The sequence below is a fragment of the Cryptomeria japonica genome, chromosome 5 (genome assembly GCF_030272615.1).
Source record: "Cryptomeria japonica chromosome 5, Sugi_1.0, whole genome shotgun sequence".
Classification (NCBI taxonomy): domain Eukaryota; kingdom Viridiplantae; phylum Streptophyta; class Pinopsida; order Cupressales; family Cupressaceae; genus Cryptomeria; species Cryptomeria japonica.
This window is the reverse complement of record NC_081409.1, coordinates 328,151,009-328,175,817: the sequence shown is the minus strand read 5'-3', so window position 1 is coordinate 328,175,817 and position 24,809 is coordinate 328,151,009. Positions and strand designations below refer to the sequence as shown.

At 31.9% G+C, this 24,809-nt stretch overlaps 1 protein-coding gene across 1 annotated transcript; it reads right to left on the bottom strand.

Moving 5' to 3' along the window:
* Positions 1-8,571: 8,571 nt before the first annotated feature.
* On the bottom strand, positions 8,572-10,293 carry LOC131062274 (protein EXORDIUM-like 3). Its single transcript, XM_057995895.2, has one exon. The coding sequence runs from the start codon at positions 9,907-9,909 to the stop codon at positions 8,866-8,868; it is 1,044 nt and encodes a 347-aa protein (XP_057851878.1). The 5' UTR covers positions 9,910-10,293; the 3' UTR covers positions 8,572-8,865.
* Positions 10,294-24,809: the final 14,516 nt, after the last annotated feature.

The following is a 24,809-nucleotide window of genomic DNA, read 5'->3' as shown; positions in this document are numbered from 1 at the left end:
TAATGTGAAATATTTTTGCATACACTTGAAAACAAAGAAGAAATAATGTTTGTTTGTTTGAAAGTGTTCAAGATTGTTTTGATCATGCAAGCACAAATCCTAGGGTTGGATGAGACAGTAGTTGTTGAATCTCACTTGGGGGGTTACCTTGAGCTACGCAATTCAGAGCAGATACTTAGGTTCTTGACCCCACTGGCTCCCCTCCTTGACACTCACTTCTCCGGGGTAGCCAAGCACCAGTCCCCACAAAAACTCCCCATGGCGAACTTTGTATCTCTACTAAGAACTGTAAGAATGTGAGCCGCTTCAGAGGTCCAACCTCTTGCGCCAACAACTAGAAGGATTTTGGCTTCTAACACAAAAGGTGTCTAGTAAGGGCATCTATTCGGGTGGCTATAATCAACAACGTGTTATGCTCTGTTAAATGGAAGGCCTCCCAACCTATAGAGGTTGCGCTCTATAGGGTTTATGGGGAGTCATAACATCGTTATAGTAGCATGTAACACTCGTTTCTTGCAACTTTCGTCACAAACACATTTATTTATAATGGCTTGGAAGAGCTTGGCTTTAGCTTGTTACTACTTTGGGTCGTTCCCTCTCACTGAACCTTAAGGGCTACTCGGGAGGCAGGCCCCTTTCTTAGGATAAAACAAAAAGAGGATATTGTTGAAGACACAAAAGACAAGTTTGTTAATTTTAGAGCACCAATTGAAGTGTTTGCTAAACTATAAAGACACATGGTTTCAAAATCTAAATTAAATTATATATTTATGGACTGTCTAAATTAAATTATAAATTATAAATAATAAATGGGAAAGAGAGGGGTCCTAAAGATCTAAATTTTAAATTAAAACCATGATCTATTATAAATGGACTTAAGGGGGGCAGAAAATGTCAATTACACAACAAGCAAGTTATTGAAATTTGAAATTTGCAAATACACATATTATTTCAAATTAAAGCATAATTAATTTTAATTAAAACAAGATTATTTTTAATCCTACTATTTCCAGTTAATTTAATAAAAATAATATCATTTAGAATTAATTAAGATAGAATTAATATATAAATTAAATTAATTTAATTTAATTAATATTATTTAAATTAATTTTCATTAAAAGTATTAGATAAAAAATATTTAATTAATACTAACAAATAAGCACAATTTTTGCTATGTAATACATATAAAAAAACACATACTTGCATCATGATATCTTTGCCTTCTTTGTTCTTGATATCTTTGTTCTGTTTCGGGAGAATAATTCCTTGAAGTCTTATTTTGCCTTCTCTTCTTGTTCCCCATGTTTTTAAAATAACCTTCAAATATCTTCAAATTATTGCCCTCAAAATAATTTTCAAATGTCTTCTTTCATCCAAAAATGCGAATTGTTTTAATCATTTGTGCGTAAAAAAATGAAAAAAATTATGTATATTTATACGACTCTACTAAAATGTTAAAAAAAAAATTGGGTCAGCCTGGGTTTGAACTAACACCGACAGTTACAAAAGGTCAGGTTCTAATGAAGTCGAACCCGACTCTAATGAATTCGAACCCGCTTGTTAGAGGTCTCTCCCCAATTTTTTCTCAGTTTTGAGAAAATTTTGCCTTTGGACCTCTAGTTCAAGGCACAAATGAAATAATCTTGATAACCCAAAAATATAAGATGGTAGTTCTCGGAGCAATCTTTCCAATGAGTATAATTTTATTACATTGTGAATTTATTATGTTCTTGTTTTTTTAATTTTATGGAATATTGGTTTTTCACCGAACATGAACTTCTCTGTTCAACGCATTGGGAAAAATAGGAAGCTAATTCAAAAAAATTCTGAAAAATATCTATGCCCCAGGTATTGATGTCTTCTTTCTAACAAAAACAATAAAATTGAATTTTGATATATATAGAACAGGTTATGTGTTCAAACTTAAACTTATGTCTTAATTACGACTAGTCGGACTTCAAAACTTAATAAAATGAAAAATATTCAACATATCAGTATCAAACCAACTGCAAGCCCTGGGTATTGATGTTACAAACCAAAATTCAAAATAATTGAGTTTTTATCATTTATAGAAAAAAAGTTATGCATTTTGGGAGGCACATCACTCTTAAAAAATGTAGTTTGCTGTAAAAAAAACTACTTTTCGAGGGAGATGGAAAAATTAAAAAAAATCCTTCAAAAAAATTTGAAAAAAATATATATAGAATCTACAGGCAAAATGATACAAAACACTAATTTACATCATCTTCAAATTCTTAATAGTTTAAAAGTTATAGTTCTTAGAAGTTGAAGATTATTTTAAAAATGTTCATCTCAGTGTCAAAAGTGGCAAAAAAGTGGGAACCATTATTGTGAGTTCACCCCTTATATGCAAAAAGCTATGATGCAAGGGATTTCAGGAGGATCGATTGATAAAAATGAGGGGTATTTATAGGATTTCCAAGGCCAAAGTTGAGGTGGCATGAATCGACGGTCAAGATTCGATCTAGAGATATCAAAGGCTAGGATTGAGGAAGTTGGAGAAGAGGTTCTCTATGGTGACAAGTGTTAATGAATCTCTAAAAAATTGCCCACATGAAGGAAAGTGTCAAAGGGGAGAAGACATGTGGCAAAGGTGCCATGTGTCTACAAGAGGGAATATCCAACCCACTGGAGGTTAGGATAAGGAAGTTAGGATGTGCAAGATAGGATAGGGTTTGTTAGACCTAGGATTAGATAGAATGGGTTAGGTTAGGGGGTGGTTAGGCTAGGTAGTAAGAATTTAGGAGCCATGTGCTCAATTTGAATTTAGAAATTCAAATATTGGAAAAAGATAATTATACTCAACAAATTAAGATTTGTTAATTTTAATTATGGGATTAGAAGAATTGATTTAAATGGGGAGGTAGGGGGGGATTAATTAGTCAAAGGGGGATTGTTGAAATGAACTATATAAATAAATCATTTAGATTTATTTACAAGTAGATGAATAGGGAAATTAATCAAATTACTTGTGAATTCATTTAATTGGGAAGGATTATTAATTAAATAACCACATATTTAATCAATTATCTCTAGACCATTTTTAGGTGTATACAATTCTTACACTACTAAAAATAGAAACCAATCTAAGAAAAACTTCACATATTAAAATCCATATCAAAAACCCTATATGAAACATCATTGATTAGCTTAAAAAGTCCTAATGGCATTTTCTCTTAATTATTGTTTCATCATATAATGAAACCCATTACAGTTTCAATTTGTCAAGTAGTCCAATTGTGAACCTTTAAGAAATTATAATTTGATGTCCCACATCTTGGTAGCCCCAAAACGTTTCATCTCTAGTTTCACACGGACTAATTATCTATTGTCTTGCATCTATCTATCAATATCTTGTACATTATACAAACATATTTAGATATACAAACATATTAGAACAACCCCTCCCATCTGAGAAAAACATTGCTAGAACATCATATGCACTTCAATAATGTCATAAACCAACTATTACATATAATAAGACATCATTAGAATGTTGCACATTAAATCAAACATACAATTTGTAGGACAATCGATTAGCTTTGAACATACATAGTAAACAAAATTTCTCAATATAAGACCTTGTGGAAAATTTCCAATTTGAAATTTTCCTACATACCCTTACTAAATGATCCTTAAAACTTACTCATACACACCCCAAAAAGTCATGCATGCCCTCAAGAATATGATTGTCTTAAAAGTGGTATGAGATGCTCTGTGGAGTTGGATTTTTGTGGGCATTATTTTGTCCTTTGAAGTCCGTGTGTTTTGGTTTGTCGATGGAGATCAAAGTTCATCAATATCTAAGACTTGCTGCAAGTTTTCCGTAGCACTATATGCTGTCCCAAACAATTCAAATAACATTTAAACAGTTTTGTAGAACGTTATTCAAGTTTCTTTAGGGTATTTTCACCAATACATTTCTACCAAACCAACTTTTGATATCAACTCTTGCTCTTAGTTATACTTTCTTGTTCATCAATGTATATTCTAATGTATATTCTAATTAGGATGATTGATTGTAATTTTGATTTTAAGTATAGAAATCTTAGTAAAGAAAGGGTATCATTTATTGTCTATGTTTTAATTATCGTTTTTTGGATTTCATTAATTAAAAACCCACTAAAATATTATTTAGTGGGTCAATAGCCATTCATTTTTTGAAAAAAAAGAAAAAAAGTTAGTAATTAGATCAATTGTGCAGCTTTATTGGTACAATAGCACACGATTATTGGAGCACTTGTGCATAAGTATTGGATCAATTGTGCAAATGTTTTGGTTGTCAAAGTGAATGGGTAAAGTGGTAATAGGGAATATGTTTTGGATGACACTTTGAAATGACCACTTTTTTACCCTTGCATGCATAACGGAATCCACAACGTTTGTCTTTACTACCTAGAAGCCTAAACAATAGCTATAAGCAGTTAAGTCACATACGAAGATAATAAAAAAAATTGTCGAAGCAGGGTGCACAAAGTTAGCTATAATGGATATTGATGCTCTTCTCCTAAAGTGAAGTCATCTTATGTCCACAATGAACCTTACAAAGTCTTATTGATAAATTCATGATTGATGTTTTTTTAAGACATTCATTAAAAATATTGATGGTCTATTTTAAATCTCTAAATATGAACGATTTTTTTTTTTACATTAGACAAATTTCTAATTTCCTCTACAATGTAAGATTATTCAACTCTAATATTGCTTTGTTATCCATATTTTTTTGGTCTAATAAGACAAGATTTAGATATCATAGGAGGTCAAATGCATATTGTGAAGTAACGAGGATAATATGTTAGTTTGAATTGCATGTGTTATTATAATCCTTTTCATAAAATAATAAAATGAAAATTATAATCTAATATATATATAATTAGAAACAAGGGGTGTCAATAACATGGATGGTTTTGACCACTATTGGTGTCGCTGACATGGTCAATTCTGAGATGCAAACCCAGGACTCTGTTGATGTTAAGGATACAGACCCTATGAACATGGGCACTGAGGGTGTCATGGGTGAGGAAAATTCTGATAACAAAGCCCTGGACTCTGGTAACTTGGACCCGGATTTAAAGATGGGGAACAAGTGATGAACTCTCTCCCCCTGATGGGCCTGGGTAATGATATTGACTGCCCCCCTGCTGAAGATGTGGCCAAGGAGATGGATAAGACTATGGATGACATGGTTGTTGTGAACCCCCAGGGTGTCCCTACTCTGTAGCAAATGGAAAAGTTGCGCACAGACGTGTTGGACATCACATAGAGGATTGAGAACCTGGGCCCTGTGCTTGAATTGCAAGCTATCATGGACAATGCCAATCGACTCAAGAGCAAGATGGAGGCCTGGGATGCCCAAATTGTAGGCCTTAACAAATTTCATTTGTAGGTTCTACATAGCTCGACACTTACCCTCTCTCTGTTGAGGGAACGTACTGCGGACACAGAGGAGGATAAGCAAGAGGCTAGGGACCTATACAAGTTCCTGTCCAATGAATGGAACAGTGCCATTGATGTCACTGGGGTGCGAAAGGCACCCTTGTAGTTTATTTTTGTGTTTTTTATTTCTAAGACTTGGTCTCTTTTTGTTGTTAGTTGTTGTTAATGTTGTTATAGTGTTGTTTTTGCACTGTGGTTTCGTTAATAGTTCTGCTATGTAAAGGGTCACTGCCCTTGTTCTTACTGCTTTATTAATAAAAAACATGGAGGGTTATGGAACTATTTTAAATATCCTTGAAGACATCACAATCTTGTGATTAAAAAAGGAGGCTCCAACTTATTGTTATATGGTAGAATTGCATAGAAATAGTTAATTAACCAATTTCAAATAAGCACAAATTTATTTGCTACAACTAGGTTTGGACACATTTATAAACTATCAAGATCCCCCATTTTATCTAATAAGAAATATTTTCAAATTTGAACTTTGTTCTAGTTTTTGTGAATTCCCTAACATATAATAGTTCAAGGGATAACATCTAAATTTGGAAATATTTACAAACCTTTGTAATTCCCTTTTGTATCATCATATAATAATATTGTAGAGGCCCTATTTTGAAACTTGTTTAGCATTTCTATTCAATGGCCTAAGCAAATAAATTGAAAGTATTTTCAAACAACAATGAATTTCCTTCATTTGCATATTAAATAATTTGTCTACCTTGTGAGTTTGATTTCATGCCTATAAGATCTAGAAGATTTTTGTCAAATATGTTTGCTTCGAATGTTGGCAATATATGATGTCAATAGTCACCATTTTAAAATTCTTGACAATGATGTGTTATATGAACATTTTTAGGCTTACATGCATGGTTTATTATTACCATTCTAGTATGCAATATTTTATGGTCTTAGTCAAAGAAATTGACTCATGCTACTAGCCTAACTATGATGTTAACACTCACTATGTAAGGAAATGTTATTATGAAAAAGGTAGTGGGTGTCAGAAAGGTTCAATGATGAGAAAGCTAGAGAGGGGTAGATTCCACATGTCAAAGCTTAGAATGTGCACAATAAATTAAGTCATTTTTATGTCATGTTATTTAAAAACATTCTATTTACACCAAATTTCACGAGGAAGAATTTGTATAAAGAAGAGAATCGTTAGAGCACCCTTTGATTTATAAAGGGACAATTTAATCTCTTCTACAGATGACCCACTTGCATGAAGTAAATTTTGTGTTTGATATCGCCCATCATCATTAATTCATCTCACTAATAGATATGTCATAAGAGAACAAAATTGTCTATCAAGTCAACAAACTCCTTAATAGTATTTGTAAACACCACCTTGACCTATTTAGACGTCTAAAAGATGAAGGGAAATAAATTCTTAGACACTTTTTGTCAAATCATTCTCACACATCCATATCAGTCTTGTGCACAAAGTTTAATCATTTGGAACACTAATTTAACCTATAGCTAAATTATGAAAATAAATGAAATCCAATTTTTAATATTTTACTATTAACAATTATAAAAAAATATAATTTTAAACTACAATTAAAAATTATAATCAAAACATTGAACAACTATAAATTTGTATTGTATAATTTGTCTCACCATTAAACCTAATAATTTATGAAGATTTTTTTTTTCCAATTCACAATTTGACCTCTCAGGACTCTAGTGTACTATATTTAAAGTTGAACGTTAGCTGACCCATCACCACTTCACTGTTTAAATCAGTCTGTTCAACTAAATATATAAGAAGCCCGTTTCAATAGACTAAAATAAGTGTTTTGTATGAATTTTTTTAATCTAATTGAATATCCTTAGATATTTTAAATACTCCAACGTATAGAAATGTGTATTTCTTAACAAACAGCATAGATATTTGAGATGAAGCATTTTTTCCCCTCCAGATTAGTTGTTTAAAATTAAATTTAAAATAATTTACTATATAAGTTGTACACAGTCAATGAATTTAAATGTAAAAATTTATTTATTTCTTTTTATTAAAGTGTTAAGTTTGTTGAATATTTTTTAAAGATAATAAATAAATCACTGGAGGAACAAATTATTTTACTTACATGCGGTAAGATTATTCCTCTATTATTGGATGCAATATTTATAATGATAATATAATAATAAATTATTATTTTAATTTTTACTAAAATTAACATTTAAAATTATGTATATCTAATATTTATTTAGACTGCAGGAATATGGTGTTACCCTTTGGAGTGAGGGTGACTAATGATGCTGGCACTACACCATCCTTCCATACTACTAGATTTACTATTAGATTGGGGAGAGTAGACCTCGTGACCTTATATTTATACATATACAACATTCAACTAAATACATTGAAAATTTATTTATCAAAATCTGATTCAATATGCTGTAGCCTGCAAACAACTCCATTCTGTGCCTCAACAATAACTCTTAAATGCCATTCAAGACTTTTTTTTTTCAATGCCATTCAAGTCTTATTTTAATGCTATTTAAGTCTTTTAAATGTCACATTCAATTTTAAAGGTGCGCCTTAACATCAAACTGTAGTTCAACAGCGAAGTGCTTAATTGCGTGGACAGAAGTCTCTTTAAATGCAGGCCCCTCTCTCTTCTCCATATTTTCTTCCAACACAAAACAAAAAGAAGCAATCATTTTATTTTTTGTTCCTGCAATAAAACCTAAGCATGTTCTCTCTTAAATTTTAATTAGGTGAGTTCATGTTTTCAAAAATGCATATCAATCTTTTCATCTTCATATCTTTCCATGGAAGCATTTATAATTCACAAAACAAAACTCAATCATTTAATCTTTATATCTTTCCATGTCAACATTTATAATCCACCAACAAAGAATGATTGATCTCCAACATTGATTTGATACAATCTAATCCAAAAACAGTTTTTTTTTTTTTAAATGTTTGTGAGCGATTCTTTTGATTATTCTAGGAGCACATTATTAAAGAACTCAAATATTGTTCAACCTAATCCACTCTGCATCAAACACAATCAATATCTAATTATAACCGCTTAAAAATTTCAAACATTAAGATGTTTCTAAGATTCAAAGACCAGAAAGCATCTAGAATTTCAAAAAAAGTACAAGAGAACTCAATAAGTAATTCACATTAAGATAGAAATCTCACATGGACACCATTCTAAGCAGCCTTAATGTACATAATCTCCTAGAGCAAAAGAAAAAAGAAACACCAATATTCACTATAGCATGAATAACAGGCCAAACTCCTGCTGCCAGTCTTAGAGTGGATCACATATCCTTAGACTGTACCAAGAAAACAAGCTATGCTTATGAGCAAATCCATTCCCTACACTGAATACAAATATAATGTGTATATATATTATACCTTTCTGTGTATATCTATCATTGAAACTGTCACTGGTCCAAAGCATTGGGTCCAAAGCAAGCATTCAAGATGGGGTTCCATATCCACTGGACCAAATACCTTCTCCTGAGACCATTCAAGTTGAAACTAGCACCTGTTTTGTCCTGAAGAACCTGGCCTGTGTAGGACCCACCACCCCCTGTTCCATAGATCCCCTCACAGAGATCAGCAATCTCAGTTGGTGCAGAAGGGTCCTGCCCAGCATACCATGCATTGACAAGAGGATTAGATGAAAGCTCTGCAAGCTCATGGGCAATGACACTGATCATTCCATCCACACCCACATTGTTATTAGGGGACTTGAAGGCCTTAAAACCAGTCATGTAAGATGGTACTGCAAATGGGTATGCACAGACCTCAGGGCACTGTGTGCCAGAGTGACCAACCCAGGCATAAGGAAGAGTGTAGCCTACAATGGAAGGGAAGGTAAAATAGTGAAACCCACAGACTGCCCTGCAGAAATCCTGGACTACTACATCACTGGATGTAAGCAATAAGTAAAGGCCATTCTTTGGGTCTATAGGAAGTGGGTGCCTAAGGGCTGTGACTGCACTTTTTATGACAGCTTGAATTGAGAGTCTAGTGAGGACTTTTCCATGGGAATACCTGTCATTGATCTGTGGACCAACTATAACATTTCTGGAAATGTTAGCACCAGTTTGGTCTGTATAGAGCTGAATGGTCTTCCACCATTCATTCACAGAAGGGCTCTTACTCTTGCTTCCATCAGAGATGGAGAGCAAAAAGTCCTTGATTATCCTCTTATCATTGGGATTCCAGTTGCCATACCAGATGGTATGAACTGTGATATTGGAGGTGAAAACAGGCCCATTGTGGTACCTCATGTGCACAAACTCAGAGGACCCTTCATACTTTTTAGACACTCCATACTCATGCCCCACAGCAGAAACATTTGCTGCCCCTGTAGTATTGAAGTTGCTTGCCCATGGCCTCCATCCATCCACCCCACCCAATGTGACCAACAGGAAAACTACTGCATACAATGCCAATGCCCCTCCTCCACTACTCCCCATCTGATCAAAGCAATAAAATAAACAACACACTAAAAGCAAAATAAAAAGAGAGCTTTACAGCTCTTGAGCTCAGAACGCAGACAGGAAAAGTATAAAGAATCTGAAAAAAACCTAGTACCCACTTGAAAAATCCCAAAACCCAATTCAGCCCACTTGAAATCTCTCAGAACCCAATCCAACCCACTTTGAAACTTAAAACCCTCTTCAAATTTGAAACTCCCCAATCCAAACTACCTCCAATCTCAATACCAGCTTGAGATTAACAAGGCTTAGGGAAGAATGGCAGATTGCATCCCAGATGCCCACACCAAGCATTGTCTGCATCTCATGCTTTATATATATTTTTTATTTTTGTCAGTCTGACAAGACGTTGCCTCCTGTGCAGCGCGCCACACCTTGTTTAAGGGGTTTTCCATGCTAGTGAGGTCCAGATGGCATATGACCATGGGGAATTTAGGAGCCATATTTTTACAAATTCTTTTACTTACCAGTGCTGTACAGGTGATCGTCCCCACAGGACCCACAGTCTAGTCATCAAATAATTTTATCTCTGGAAAGCTTGGATGGAAATGAAAAGAATGGAATTCAAAGACGTTTTTTTCAAAAAATCAAAGATATTTTTTCTATTGTACAAAGCAGAGTTGCAGAGAATGCTTAGATATTTTTAGTTGCATATGATTATTCCTGGCTGTTTAGAATTTTTCACATTGATTTATGCAAGGAATAGATAGCAAATAGTTTTTAAAATTAATTTATTATATTATTATTAAAATTTATTAACAAATAGTTTTTAAAACAAATTATTAATAGACATTAAGAGAAATTAATTCATTCTAAAAATCTTTTTAATTATTTTATATATAGTTATATAGAGAGAGATGTAAATAAATATTTTTCTAGGATTATAATTGTGGAAATAATGAATGGTTGTTAAAATCAAACAAATGTGTTATCAAATAATAATAATAATAAGATATAAAATTATGTGTTTCATCATGTTGTAAATGAAATTGTCTTTAACTTTAAGATAAAATAACTTTTTAAAGTAAATAAAATAGTTTCAAATTGATATCTCTAATGTTTAGATAGATGTATTTAAGAAATCTATAATAGTATTCATCAATGTTGAAGGGTATGTAATTGAGGTATTTATACTAGTATTCATCAATGTTGAAGGGTATGCAATTGAGGTATTTATACTAGTATTCATTAATTTTGCAATAGTAGCAAGGGTGGAATGTAATGGCATGAATGTTGACTAACTTTATTGGCTATGGGTTTGGGTCTTCACATCAATCATGAACAATATTGAGCTCTTTAGAGATAGACAAACCATTGTCCTAGCTATAGATATAGGGCCTATACCATATCAATTAGATTACTCTAGATAGAGAAGCAAGCTAGGAACATTTTTAACATTGAAAAAAATGAATTTGGAGGTCAATTCACAATCTTTTTGGCGTTGTGGACCCCCGTGATGTAGATATTCTTCAAAGGTTGAATTTTTTTGGTGGTGCAAGAAGTAAGTAGGTTATGTGGACCAGATGTAGATGTTCTAAGGAAGATTGATTGGGTAGACCAATGGCTCCCTCCTCCTTAAGGAATTATGAAGATAAATATTGATGGGTCCTTCTGAATCCAAGTCATGCAAGAATAGGTGGTATTGGCAAAGATAGTTTTGGTGTAGTTCAGTTTCTCTTTTCCATTTATAAAATTTCATACGAATTATTTCATCGAGGCCCTTGCCATCTTGTATGCACTGGAGAGAGGTTGTGCTCTTGGTTGGAAACATATATGTGAATTTGATTCACAAGTGATGATGCATATGCTGAATGAGCAACACTCTCATGATGTTGCTTGACATTTAGTTGTGGTTATTGGACAGATTCTATGGTTGAGCAAGTCTTTAGAATCTGTCACTTTTTGTCATATTCTTAGAGAATGGAATAGAGTAGCGGATTGCTTGGTGAAATGGGCATCTAATGGAATGCAAGGTTGGAATGTTATAGAAAGGGGACATTTGCAGGTAGATTTATCTCATTTGTTAGAGTAATTAGTTGGGAAGGATAGGAATGGTTAATTCTTTGTTCTTTGTTGGACTATAGGCCTTTCTTGCTTTGAATTCTTCATTTATGATTAATAAATGTTTACCTCTTTTTTTTAAAAAGAAAGAAAGAAAGAAGTAACTCAAGATCAATCGCAAATGTCACAATATTGATCCAAGATAGAAAAACAAAAATCACATGAAATAGAGAATGGTCATGCATAAATTCGAGCTAATAATAGAACAAATGTATGAAAGTAAAGGTAAATAAGACCAAAACCACATTAAATTATAAAAGCAAGAATGAATAATGAACATATATAAAGATAAAAAAGAAGTCAAATAAAACACAAAAGTAGATCACTTATCACTATACAATTGCATTATGTCATAATTTGATATATTAACAATAAACAAACATACACTTTAGCTAATCCCTTTCAGATTTTGATTTGACAGAGAGCTGAAACACAATCCATACCGACAAAACTATACAAATTCCGTCATGAAAGCCATCGATGATACAAACAAAACAATGCAATACATTACATGCCGACAATAATCATACTAATTCAAAGCAAAGCGATTGATGAGATACTCATTTATTTATCTAAAGCATATGATGACAGACTAAATCTCATCTTTATCCAAAAGTTTTAACAATAATCTCACATCAAATTTACTACCCAAAACATTTAACTCTCTGTGCACAGCTTTCTTCCATTAAAAAACATATTTTAACACTGTGGTCCCATTGACCATCCCAACTTTAAAAAAAAATCTGATTTCTCCATTGTCAAATCCCAAATAAATCAATCATACTTTCTACTTCATTTCAGTGCATGCCATTAATAAAAAGAAAAAGGAAAACAAAAAAATACTTATTCCCATGAATTGAAAAAAGGTTTTGAAGCATTTAGACTAGACTAGGGATTTGATTTATGTTGTTAATGACAGTGAAAGTTTTGAGAGTACAGCTGGACTGGTTTTGAGGGGTCTATTTGAGCCAGCAGGTTGCCACTTCAGCCATAGTATAAAAAACAAAAGTTAAATGGAAGTGGGTAGTTGTATGTATGTACAGAAGAGGCAGAGGCAGTCCATATCGATGGACTTTTTTTAATTGCCATGTCCTCTTCTCTGCTTCCAACAGTATGGAAAAGACCACAACCTGTACTGTTTTAACTTTATTTCAACAATATCAGATAGTGAAACATTAGGCCAATAATGTAGGGAAATTATGGGAGGTGGTTGGATATACATTGAATATATTGCCCAAGAATTCATTGTTTTTTAGTCCCATTGATTTCATACAGTGTTGGGGGTTTACATGGGGAATTTTGATAGGGAATCTTACGCGGAATAATAATGGAGGAAAGGTATTGCAGGTGATTAGGTATATACAATGGGGGTACTGTTTCAAAAGTCGAATTATTTGTACAGTAATGGTATTAGGGTTGGAAAAAAAGGATGCTGTTGTTTGTTCCAAATTTATAATGGTATTAGGGAAAGAGTATCTTTTGTTGTTCACATTAGTTAGAATTTTTTTTATTTATTTAAAGGAGTTGTGTAATTTTATTGGTATTTCTAGCATATAATTATTAGATATTCAAAAGTCAGAAAGGATTACAGGAACATTTGTACATAAGTATGGGATGATTATTAGATACCCAAAAGTCAAAAAGGACTACTAGGACATTTGTGCATAAGTATCCGCCATTTTTTAGATGGTTGTAGTGCATGATTCTTGGGGGTATCTTTAAGTAGGTATCCAACGACACTTAGATATGATCACTTTTAGACCCTTGTGTGCATAATGGATCCCACAACGTATGTCATTACTACCCAAAAGCCATAACAATAGCTATAAGCAATGACCACTTTTAGACCCTTGTACACATAATGGATCCCACAACGTACATCATTACCCAAAAGTGAGAACAGTAGCTATAAACAATTAATCGCATATGACCACTTAGATATGACCACTTTTAGACCCTTGTGCGCATAATGGATCCCACAACGTATGTCATTACTACCCAAAAGCCATAACAATAGCTATAAGCAATGACCACTTTTAGACCCTTGTACACATAATGGATCCCACAACGTACATCATTACCCAAAAGTGAGAACAGTAGCTATAAACAATTAATCGCATATGAAGACAATAAAAAAATCAACAAAATCCAATGTACCATTTAAGATCTATGGGTGCAAGAAGTTAGCTATAACAACCACTAAGCTTCCCCTAGTAAGATTAGATTATTTATTTCTTATTGATAATTTAAATTGTGTATAGAGGTCAATAAGAGATGAGTGTCATGGGTTAGTCCATTTATATCTTAAAAAAATAAAAAAATATATAATAATTTTTGCAAATACAAATTATTATTTTTATCAATGTACATTATTATTAAAAATATCTTATATAAAATATAATGAGAGATATTTTTTCAGAATTTTCTAATAACATGTGAAATGTTAATTTAGTCCTCGACATAATTTAACGATAAGTATATCACTATAAGTACAATTTAAAACAAGTGCCACATAGTGGCCAGTACTTGCCTTGTTAATTTGTAGTTGAAATAGTAATTTATTATTTGTAACTAATATATAATTTATTTTGTTTTATATTATTATTTTTTGTTAATTTGTAGTTTAAATAGTAATTTATTAATTGTAACTAATATATTTTTAATTTAATTTATTTATTTTTATAATTTTTGTAAATTATAATGTTAACAAATGTGCATCTATACTATAAAATAAATTAAAAAATTTTAAAGAAAGAAAAATAATTGCTTTTCATTGGTCTAAATAATTTTTTTTAATAACCATATAAGCACAACAAATGAATTTTCATTACAATAGTATTGCCTAACTGCAAGTACTAATAAGGGTGAAAGTTGAAATTATGGTTACAGTTATAGTTATAATTAGAGCTAAAATTAATGTTAGGGTTAGAAATATGGCTATGGTTAGGATTAGAGTTATCATTACAAACAAGTTTTGCATTATGATCAGAATTAGGAATTAGGTTTAGGTTTAGAAATTTGGCTAGACAAAAGACTATAGTTAAAGTTAGAATCTTGAAAATATGATTGCAGATAAAATAAAATTATGGCTAGAAATAGGGTTATCGTTAGTGTTAAAGTTATAGTTAGTTAGAATTAAGGTTAGGGTAAGTAGAATTAGAAATATTGCAAGGATTATAATTAGACTTTGGGAACTTTAGAATTGGTGTAAGGATAAAAAATAGGGCTATGAATAGTGTTAGAATTAGGGTTATAATTGAAATCATAGTTAGAGTTGTAATTAAGATTATGATCAATGTTATAATTAGGATTAGGCCTAAAAATAAGGCTAGAAGTAGGACTAGAGTTAGAATTAGTGGTACCATTAGGGTCTTTGTTATGGTTAGAATTAGGGTTAGAAATAACATTTGAATTATAATAATGAAATTAAGAGATAAAGTGTAAGGGGTTCATTTATTTAAAAATAAATAAAACTATAGATTTAAATAAAAACATATTTACTAAATAATATTAAAATAAAATAACTAGATAAAAATAGCTTGTTAGCTAGGATGGCCCCATAGTGTGATGGTAAGCCGCAAGCCCTATTGATAGGGCAATCATGAGTCAAAAACTTGTGCCTTTCATCCCCCAAGTGTTGATTAAAAAATTTAATAAATGTTAAGGTAAAATATAATAATTCAAGATTGATATCTTCTTTATCTTTTAAATAGACGATTTAAGATATTTATATTAAATATATTATAAAACTAGTATTATAATTAATATTTTATTTTTTATTATTTTGTAATTTTATATTTAATCTTAATCAATATATTTAATATAATATAAAAATAGTTAAATTTAAAATTGTATAAATTCAAAATTAATTTTATAAGATAAAATTAATCAATTATTAGGAAAAAAGATAATTTTAAAATTTGAATTATTTATAATTTATATTGAAGTAATAGTTTATTTGATTTTTTATTCAAAATTTTAAAATTAAAATCAATTAATATATTAAAAATATTTAAAAATTAAATTTGAAATTTAAAAGTAAACTCATATAAATCAAATCTAAAGAATATAAATTTGAATGTTGATTAGTTTAAATTGTTAATATTTTAATATTAATTAATTAAAAATTAAATGATTTTTAAAAACAATTTAAACTTACCAAATTTTAATAACTGCGAAATCATTAGAAACTTACCAAAGTCATAAGTTTGAATGTTAGTTGAATTAAGAAACCCTATTCATATTGGAAGCAATTCTAGTGAGGAGCACAAGTCAAAGGTAGTGCCCAATAACATGATAGCTTGGTGTCTAAATTTTATTATAAATTATTTAAATTTTAAAAGAAAACATCGTACATAAAGAAGAATAGCTTAATTGGTGGTCATTGATTGGGGGTTAGATGGTGGTCCTTGATTGGAGTTTAAATTAGATTGTGTTATTTAATATAATATTACAGTCAAATTTATTATGAGGAGTATGGTATCCATGTATATAATACATTATGAGTATTATGGTGCCCTATTAATTTTGAAACCAATTAAGTTAGGAGTATAAGTTTAGCAAAAATAAAAATTAATGGAACTATAAAGTTGTGTTGTAATAAAATTTGGCTATTTAATATTTTGTTATAGTTTAGCATAGAGAATTTTATATCAGTATTGACTTTTATATATTTATGGATTTATATCTCTTAATATCTTTTATTAGATATATTTAAAAAAAATAAAAAATAGTTTGATATATGTATGTGTATTGAATATATTTTAAAAGAGAAAAATTAAAATCATAAAGAATAAAAATCAAGAATATATTATTTTAATAATATATTTTTAAAATTAAATGAAAGAATTAATATAGTTTTATTGTAAATAATTATTTTATTTTTGTATATGAATATTAAATTTTAATATCTAATTAAATAATTATGAACACATAAGAAATATTGTATTTACTTAAAGAATCATTTTATTTACTTAAGAGTTATTTTATTTTATTTAAAACACATAAATTTATTTTTTTTTTAAAATAAATTTGATATATTATTAAAATAATAATATATACATATACAACTTTTAATTCTAGATTTAAAAAAGCTATCATTTAATTTTAATAATTCTATTTGTGAGCATAAATTATATATTAAAATTTTGCAGTCTTTATATTTAAAAAATAAATGACAAGTTAATTTTTTTTACATGAGATGCTTCTCTTTATTCCCATTGTAAGTTATAGATAAAAACAATAGCAAACAAGGAAGGAGGAGTGAGTTTAGCTCCAACAATTGACGAGAACAAAATTTAATAGAAGTATCTCTAATTTTTGTTTTTGATTAATAAAGGAATGAGAAAAGGGCACTGACTCTTTACATAGAAGTATCTCTAATTTTTGTTTTTGATTAATAAAGCAGTGAGAACAAGGGCATTGACCCTTTACATAGAAGTATCTCTAATTTTTGTTAGTCATAAATATATAGAAAAATTTATGGGAGTTTTTGAGGAGGCAAAAAAAATTACTGACTAATTTCAAAATAAAATGAACTTCTAAAAACAATGTAATATTTCAATTTCAAATTCCATTAAATAAATTGAACAAATATAATAATCAATATTATAATCATTATTAATAATAATAAACAAGACATCTTTTTCCTCTCTCACCAAATTTTGATGATTTGTTTCTTTATTCTATAATAATTGAATAATTTTATTGTAGTGTAAAATTATGGCCATGTGTGATATTAATCAATGCTACTTGCCCCACATGTTATATTCCATTTCCAAGCTATTTAGGAAAAAGGAAAAGATGAGTGGTATTTTCATAGATACCTAGTAATGATCACAAACTCCATAATTGGACTCTAACTGTATGTAATGTGAACATAACATAGGGGGATTATCATTCATTGATTGAAACATGAGACACTTCCTTGACCAGCAAGTTTTCTTTAAACCACTACGTGCATGAAATGCAACCACCCAAACAAGTGGAGTGTATTTGAAGACTTTGGTGAATAAACAAATATTTGTGTGTAGTGATAGAATATTTTATTCAAAAGAGTGCAAGGACCAAAAGGAAGAAAAGCAAGTCTTTTGTAGTGTAAACCCTAAATTTACATGCCTTGGGGAAGATGTTTTCCAATAGTTGTGTGGTGAATTTGACTATGTTGTCTCTTATTAAATATCTTTTGTTTCATTTGGGCTTTCTATGCATTCAAGTTGTAGGCCTTTATTGAAGCAAATCAAATGATGAGCATAAGAATATGCTCTATCATCAAGGTGGGGGCCACCATATATAAATAATTAATGACAAAAGCACATCATGGCATGCTAGAGGACATAGATTCTTGTGGAATGATGGAAGCCAACTGTGTATATCATATTAAACTTTAAAATTGGCCCCAAAAAATATCATTCTTTTTTCTTTCCTAGTCAATTTACATTATGGGTAAAGTAAAGGTCAACAAAGGTAAGAAAAAGAAATTAGGCATATTATGGCAAATGATTTCTAAGACAAAAGATCTCATATTTGAACAAGGCAATTATTAGAGAATGTTACAATTTTCATAGGACTAGTTTTATATAATTTAGGGGTCACTTCAATTGACATTCTCAATTAAAAAGCCTAAAAAATGGTATCTGCTCAACATTTTATATTTTAAAGAGAAATTATTGTTCATATAAAGGCATCTCTTAACCATCTTTATATTAGCATCAAAGCTAAATATTACCAATCTATGATCATATGACAATGACACAAATTTTCAAATGATTCTCATTAATATAGTTGGTCCTCATCTTAATTCAAAAATCTTAAATATATCATTGGTCCTTTATAAAAGGTAAAGAGGAATCTAGTAGTATAAAAATAATATCAAAATTATTCCCCTAACCATTACAAATATAATGTATAGTTTACATATATAATTAAGCCATAACATACCTGATATTCCCTCTCATGTATTTAAATACTTCTTCCCATGAAGGATACAATTTTATTCATTACAGAGAAAAGCATGATAGCTTTCCTGTCTCCAATGGTGCAATATTTTAGGTGTGAGGGAACTAAAAGACAAGCATTTTTTGTTCATAAATATTTATCTATAAAATAGATTTTATATTACTTTGACCTTTATGGAAAAGAATGTCTAATATGTAGACCATATAAGTATAGAATAAGTTTAAGTCCATTAAAAATAAATACCATATAAGTATAGAATAAGTTTAAGTCCATTAAAAATAAATAAAAATGCTTAACTGCTACACCAAATCTAGTTAGGGAACTTAGTTGTTTCTATTAGATGATTAGTTTAAATTCATAAGAATTAAAAACGTTTAAAATTGGAGAATAAACATATATGATAATAAAATATCTTTCAATCATGTTTCATAGTTAACTTGAAAATATATGTTTAATAATAAATAATCACAATTTGAAAAGTAGTTAAATAACAATAATAAACATCAGTCTTAGACAGTGAATACAACAGTATAAACAAAACAGATAAAAATAGTACCCACATACTGTAAATAAGCCAACATTACAACCAAAAAAACTGCAGTATAAAACGGAGTATTAAACTTGATTCATTGAACTTTGGTACGTACTATATAACATGCATTCACCTGAGCAATTCAATAATTTTAAGTTGGTCTTAAATTAATTTACAATAGTGCAAGCTTGCAATATGACTTTTAGTATAGTCATCATATAAATATATTTTAAAAAATTGATTAAAATATAATGATAAATAAGTTCAATTTTAAACAAATGTTATGTAGTGAGTAATTGTTTTCATAGTATTGTAATACAAATATTTGTTGTATTTTTTAATTATTATAATTTTTAACTATTTTTATTTTAAAATTATATTATTTTGATTATATTTATGTAATATTAATTATAATTCTCATTTCAATAAGATAGTATTAGTAATTATAATATAATATAATAAACAATATTATAAAAATATACATTTTTCTTAAAATATATTCTTAAATTAATTAAAAAATTATATAATTATGATTATAAAAATAAAATTAATTTTAAACTTAATTTTATTAGTTATTAGTTTAAGATTATATAATTTTAATTATATTTATATAATATTAATTATTTAAATTTATGATTAAAAGTTATTAAATTATTTTGAACATATTAAAATGATATTTAAAACAATATATGATTTTTAAAAAGTATTAAGAAATAGAATTACGTCAAAACTTTTTATACAAAATTATAATTATAAAGAATATATGTACAATAATTAGATTTTTTTAAAAATAGAAATAATTGTTGTACAATGCTTGTAATGAAATAGTTTAATTTTTTTATTTAATTTAATTTAAATGGTGTGAATCAAATCCCTATAAAATAAAAAAATTATTTTATTTACAATATTCTAAATAATAAAAAAATGAAAAATAACTATTTAAAATAGATATTTCTCTTTCAAATATAAAGAAATTTAAAAGAACCTAAAAAATCTATCATTCCTAATTTGCTCCTATAACACCAAAGTTTTGAAACCAATCATAGTGTAGATAAATAATTTCTACAATATATCAAGTTTAAAAATATAAATCTCAACTTTATCAAAATCATATTTATTTTGAATTTTTTTTTAAATAATCACTTTTGATTGGTGCAAAACAATTAATTAATTGGGCTTAGTGAATACAATAGTATTGTCTATATGGAAGAGTTGGGGATTAGAAAAACAATTAGAATTATATATAAAAAATTTAAATAATTTAAATGTGATTTTTAGTTTAAAATTTGAAAGGAGAAATTTATTGTTAAATAAATTAAAAAGTTATTTGTCAATATGAGGAAAGTAATATTGTTTGAAAAATGCCTCAAATTTTATAACCTGAGTATATCTCACTTTGGTTTAGATTCATGCCTACAAAATTGCACTTTGTGCCTTCATATGTGAACTTTGACGACAAAATAGTTGCACCTTACATATGGAAATGAACTAATAGAGAATTGACAACTATTGTACATGTGCCTCAACTTGTTGTATCTATGGCTAAAGCGAGGCGGTGTCATGAGACATTTTTTTGGAACTTTTTTTTTGATCGATAACATAGTGTATTATATTGCTTAGAATAGAAAAGTATTACATCCAAGGAGCAGATAGACAATCTGCAATACCAAGGGGTCACGCCCCTACTACACAAAAGAACCCAATCATCATCCTACCAAGATCCATAGCCACAAAAAGGGTTGCATACATATACAAAAAAACCACACATCAAACCCGACCAACCCAACCTAGCAACGAAACCATCCCAAAGCTTCTTCTCTTGAGAAATTGGGAATACCCTTGCTAGGACCGACCTCCTGCGACATGCTCCCTCCACCTGGCACCGTTCCAGGCCTACTTCCACACAACGACCCACGCTCCACCACCTTCGTCAATTTCTTTGGAAGCTGGTGCCGCACCAAAGGCCTCCCATTCTCATCCAGGGGGGCCTCAGACCGAATGGGAGTCACCTTCCCGCGGATCTTAACACGTTCAGTCGATCCCAATTGGTGAACAAAGTTCATAATCTTAGCCCAGCCATTTCTTGCGTCCTCCTCCTACAAAGCGACCAACCGAGAAGCTGACCAAATGACAAGAGGCTACAGCCCCCCAACAGCCACTCCAATCCTCCTGCTCGAGCCTTCCACCATCTTCAGCCCCACACCAATGACAGCTCGGGCCACCACATCTTGCAAACCTCCTGCCCATTTGGGTCTTAATACCAGGGAAGTAATCCGTTGTACTTCCTCAGTCGACTTCCCCACCTGCAGGGCCAAAGCAGTAAAAAGTGACGAAATGTTGAGATTTGTTCAAGGTCGCCAATCCTGGGTAAGAAATTCCTCTCCCAACAGAAGCCTAACTGCCCTCCAGAAATCGTCTCCATCCACTCTGAAGATGTTCGAAAGCCTGATACTCGAGACTGGCCCATGAAAAGCAGGCAATTGTCCATCCGATTCCAACGAAAAATTTGCTTCCATCCTAACTCACTGTTGCACAGAATGAAACCCTGAGCACTCTGCCAAACACCAAATTTTCACCACAAAATGCCAGGAATCAAAGCACAAGGGCCTTTAAAACTACCTCCATCTCATGTCATGAGAGCTTCACACGCTTTGCAAAACTCAAAACATCATCACCGGTCACTCACCCTGCTTGCCTCCATCATCATCCAACACCGCAAGTCCACTTGCAGCAAAATTGAAGAACACACACCACGAGGGACTTAAATTCCACAGAACCAAGGTTACGAAAGGACAAATCAAATCGAGCTTGGGTTCACTTTTCCAAAAAAGCCATCTACTCAATATCATACTCAAGAAGACTACAATCTCTAAAGTCCTCAAACATACTAAACATATTTTCCAAGGAACCATTTTCTCCCACGTTGGAAAGTTTGTCAGCTTCCAAATTTTCTTCCCGAAGGACATGAGTTACCTTAAAATCTTCAAATTCGTTCAGCAGAAGTTGCATTCTACACACCTGCTTGTCTAAAAACCACGCTTCCATTCGCCCTCGAGCTATCCCATTCACCACAACCTGAGAATCACCTTCCAAATGAAGTTTCTTGACTCCCAACTTCCCAACCATTAGGATTGCTTCCAACGCTGCTTGACATTCAACAACATTGTTCGATCCATCCACCAATCTTTTGGCCGCAATGGCCAGAATGTTTCCCTAATCATCGTGAGCAATCACCCCAACACTCGAGGTCCCTGGGTTGCCCCTCGACGCTCTGTCAAAATTGATCTTAGTCCACCCCTTCTTAGGCGGAGTCCACTTCGGGATTGAATTACCCTTATTTTGAAGATTAGCCCTCAGTAGCCCATTAACAAGCCTGAATTTAACAAGAGGCCAGCTCAACAAAAATTTAGCATCAACCTGTGAAAAAGGAGTCTTGGCTAAATTCACATGAGAGGTAGCATTAGAAATCAGTTCCGAGATGGCCCTCTCCAATCTAGACAAAAAATGCTTACAATTTTCTGCTTTACCTTCAAACACTCTTCGGTTTCGCTCCTTCCAAAGTTCCCACAAAACGGTAGAGGGCAAAATCTTCCATATGGTGGCAAAGATAGAATTATTGCCCAATACCGGCCAAGATTCCAACCAGTCACACAAGTTCCCAGCCATGGGGCCCTTCCAATTCAATCTCTGCAGCCCAAAAATCCATGCCTTCTGAGCGAACTCGCAACTTAATAGAAGATGGTCCACATCCTCCTCCGCCTTTTCACATAGAACATAGTGAAAGGGACCTGCAAACCCCATTTTCTTCAGACGATCTCCAGAGAGAATCTGCTTATTGCCAACTAGCCACACAAAGGCTCTAGCTTTCGGAAGGCACACATTATTCCAGCAAACCTTAGATTCCCACTCCTTCGTCTTGACATCACTTTCCAAAAGAGAGATTCCCACTTTCACAAAGTAGCAGCCGCTCTTCGACCTGCACTAGACAATTTCATCCTCCTCCCTCAAGAATCACGGTTACCCAAGAGCTTACTCAAGTATCTTTCCTCAACTTCCCCCAAATTTAAATCCCGAGGGTCTTTCCAACACCATCTCTGTCCCAACAAGGGCAAATCATTCGACAAAAAGTCACTCACCTTTGAGCCCCAAACCTGATAGGTCTTTAAAACTGTATGCTGAGGGGCCTGGGACTCTAAAGATGGATGACCATCCCAGGAATCCTACCAAAAGTTTGCCTTATGCCCGTCACCAATACGCCAAGAAAGGTGATTTGTGATCAGGCTCCTACAACTCACCAAAAAGTTCCACAAAGCTGACCCTCTCGGGGGATCTCTCACTGTTAGAATCCTTTCCTTTTCCCTACTGTCCAAATACTTAGCTTGTAGAATTTTGACCCATCTTTGTTTTGGTTTACTATACATTTGCCATACCAACTTAGCCCCCATGGCCTCATTAATAATCTTCCAATCACGGAGTCCCGCCCCTCCCCCCCTTTGGGTTTGCAAACATTGTCCCATGCCATGAGCGGGACTTTATCCTGATCCTGGTTTCCATTCCACAAAAACTTCCTCATCTTCTACTGCATGCTCTTGATGATAGAGCCTGGGAGTTTGAAGCAAGCCGATGGGAAAATTGGCATAGCCGATACAACTGACTTCAGCATTAGAATGCGACTAGCCAAAGAAAGCCACTTACTCTTCCAGCCCTCCATCTTAGCTTTACAACCATCAAGCAACCCTTTCCAAATGTCTGACTTACCTGCTCCAGCAAAGAGCAGCATACCAAGGAACTTACCAGGAAGTTGTCCAATCTTAATCCCAAACACTCTAGCAATAGCTCTCTGGGACCAACCTTCTGTATGGAAGAAAAAAATCTCTGATTTGAGCCAGTTTATCTCCTGACCAGTAGCCCACGTGAATCTATCCAAAACTTTCTTCATAACTGAAGCCTCATGCATAGAAGCAACACCGAAAAGACAAGTGTCATCAGTAAACTGAGAATGAGTTGTGGAGTCAACCCCTTGGGAATTCTCAATACCCTTCCACAACCCTTGATCTCTTTTATGAGCAATCGACCGTCCAAGATCTTCAGCCATCAAAATAAAGAGAAAGGGGAATATTGGATCCCCTTGCCGAATTCCCCTAGACGTCAAAAAGAAGCCTTGAGGGTTGTCGTTGACTAAAACCGAAGCTGTGAACTGCATAATCATACTAGAAATCCACTTAACCCATGACTTACCAAAACCAAATCTTTCCAGCACAGCCACAAGGAAAGACCTATCCACCCTATCATAGGCTTTTCGAATATCAAGCTTTAGAATCATTATCCT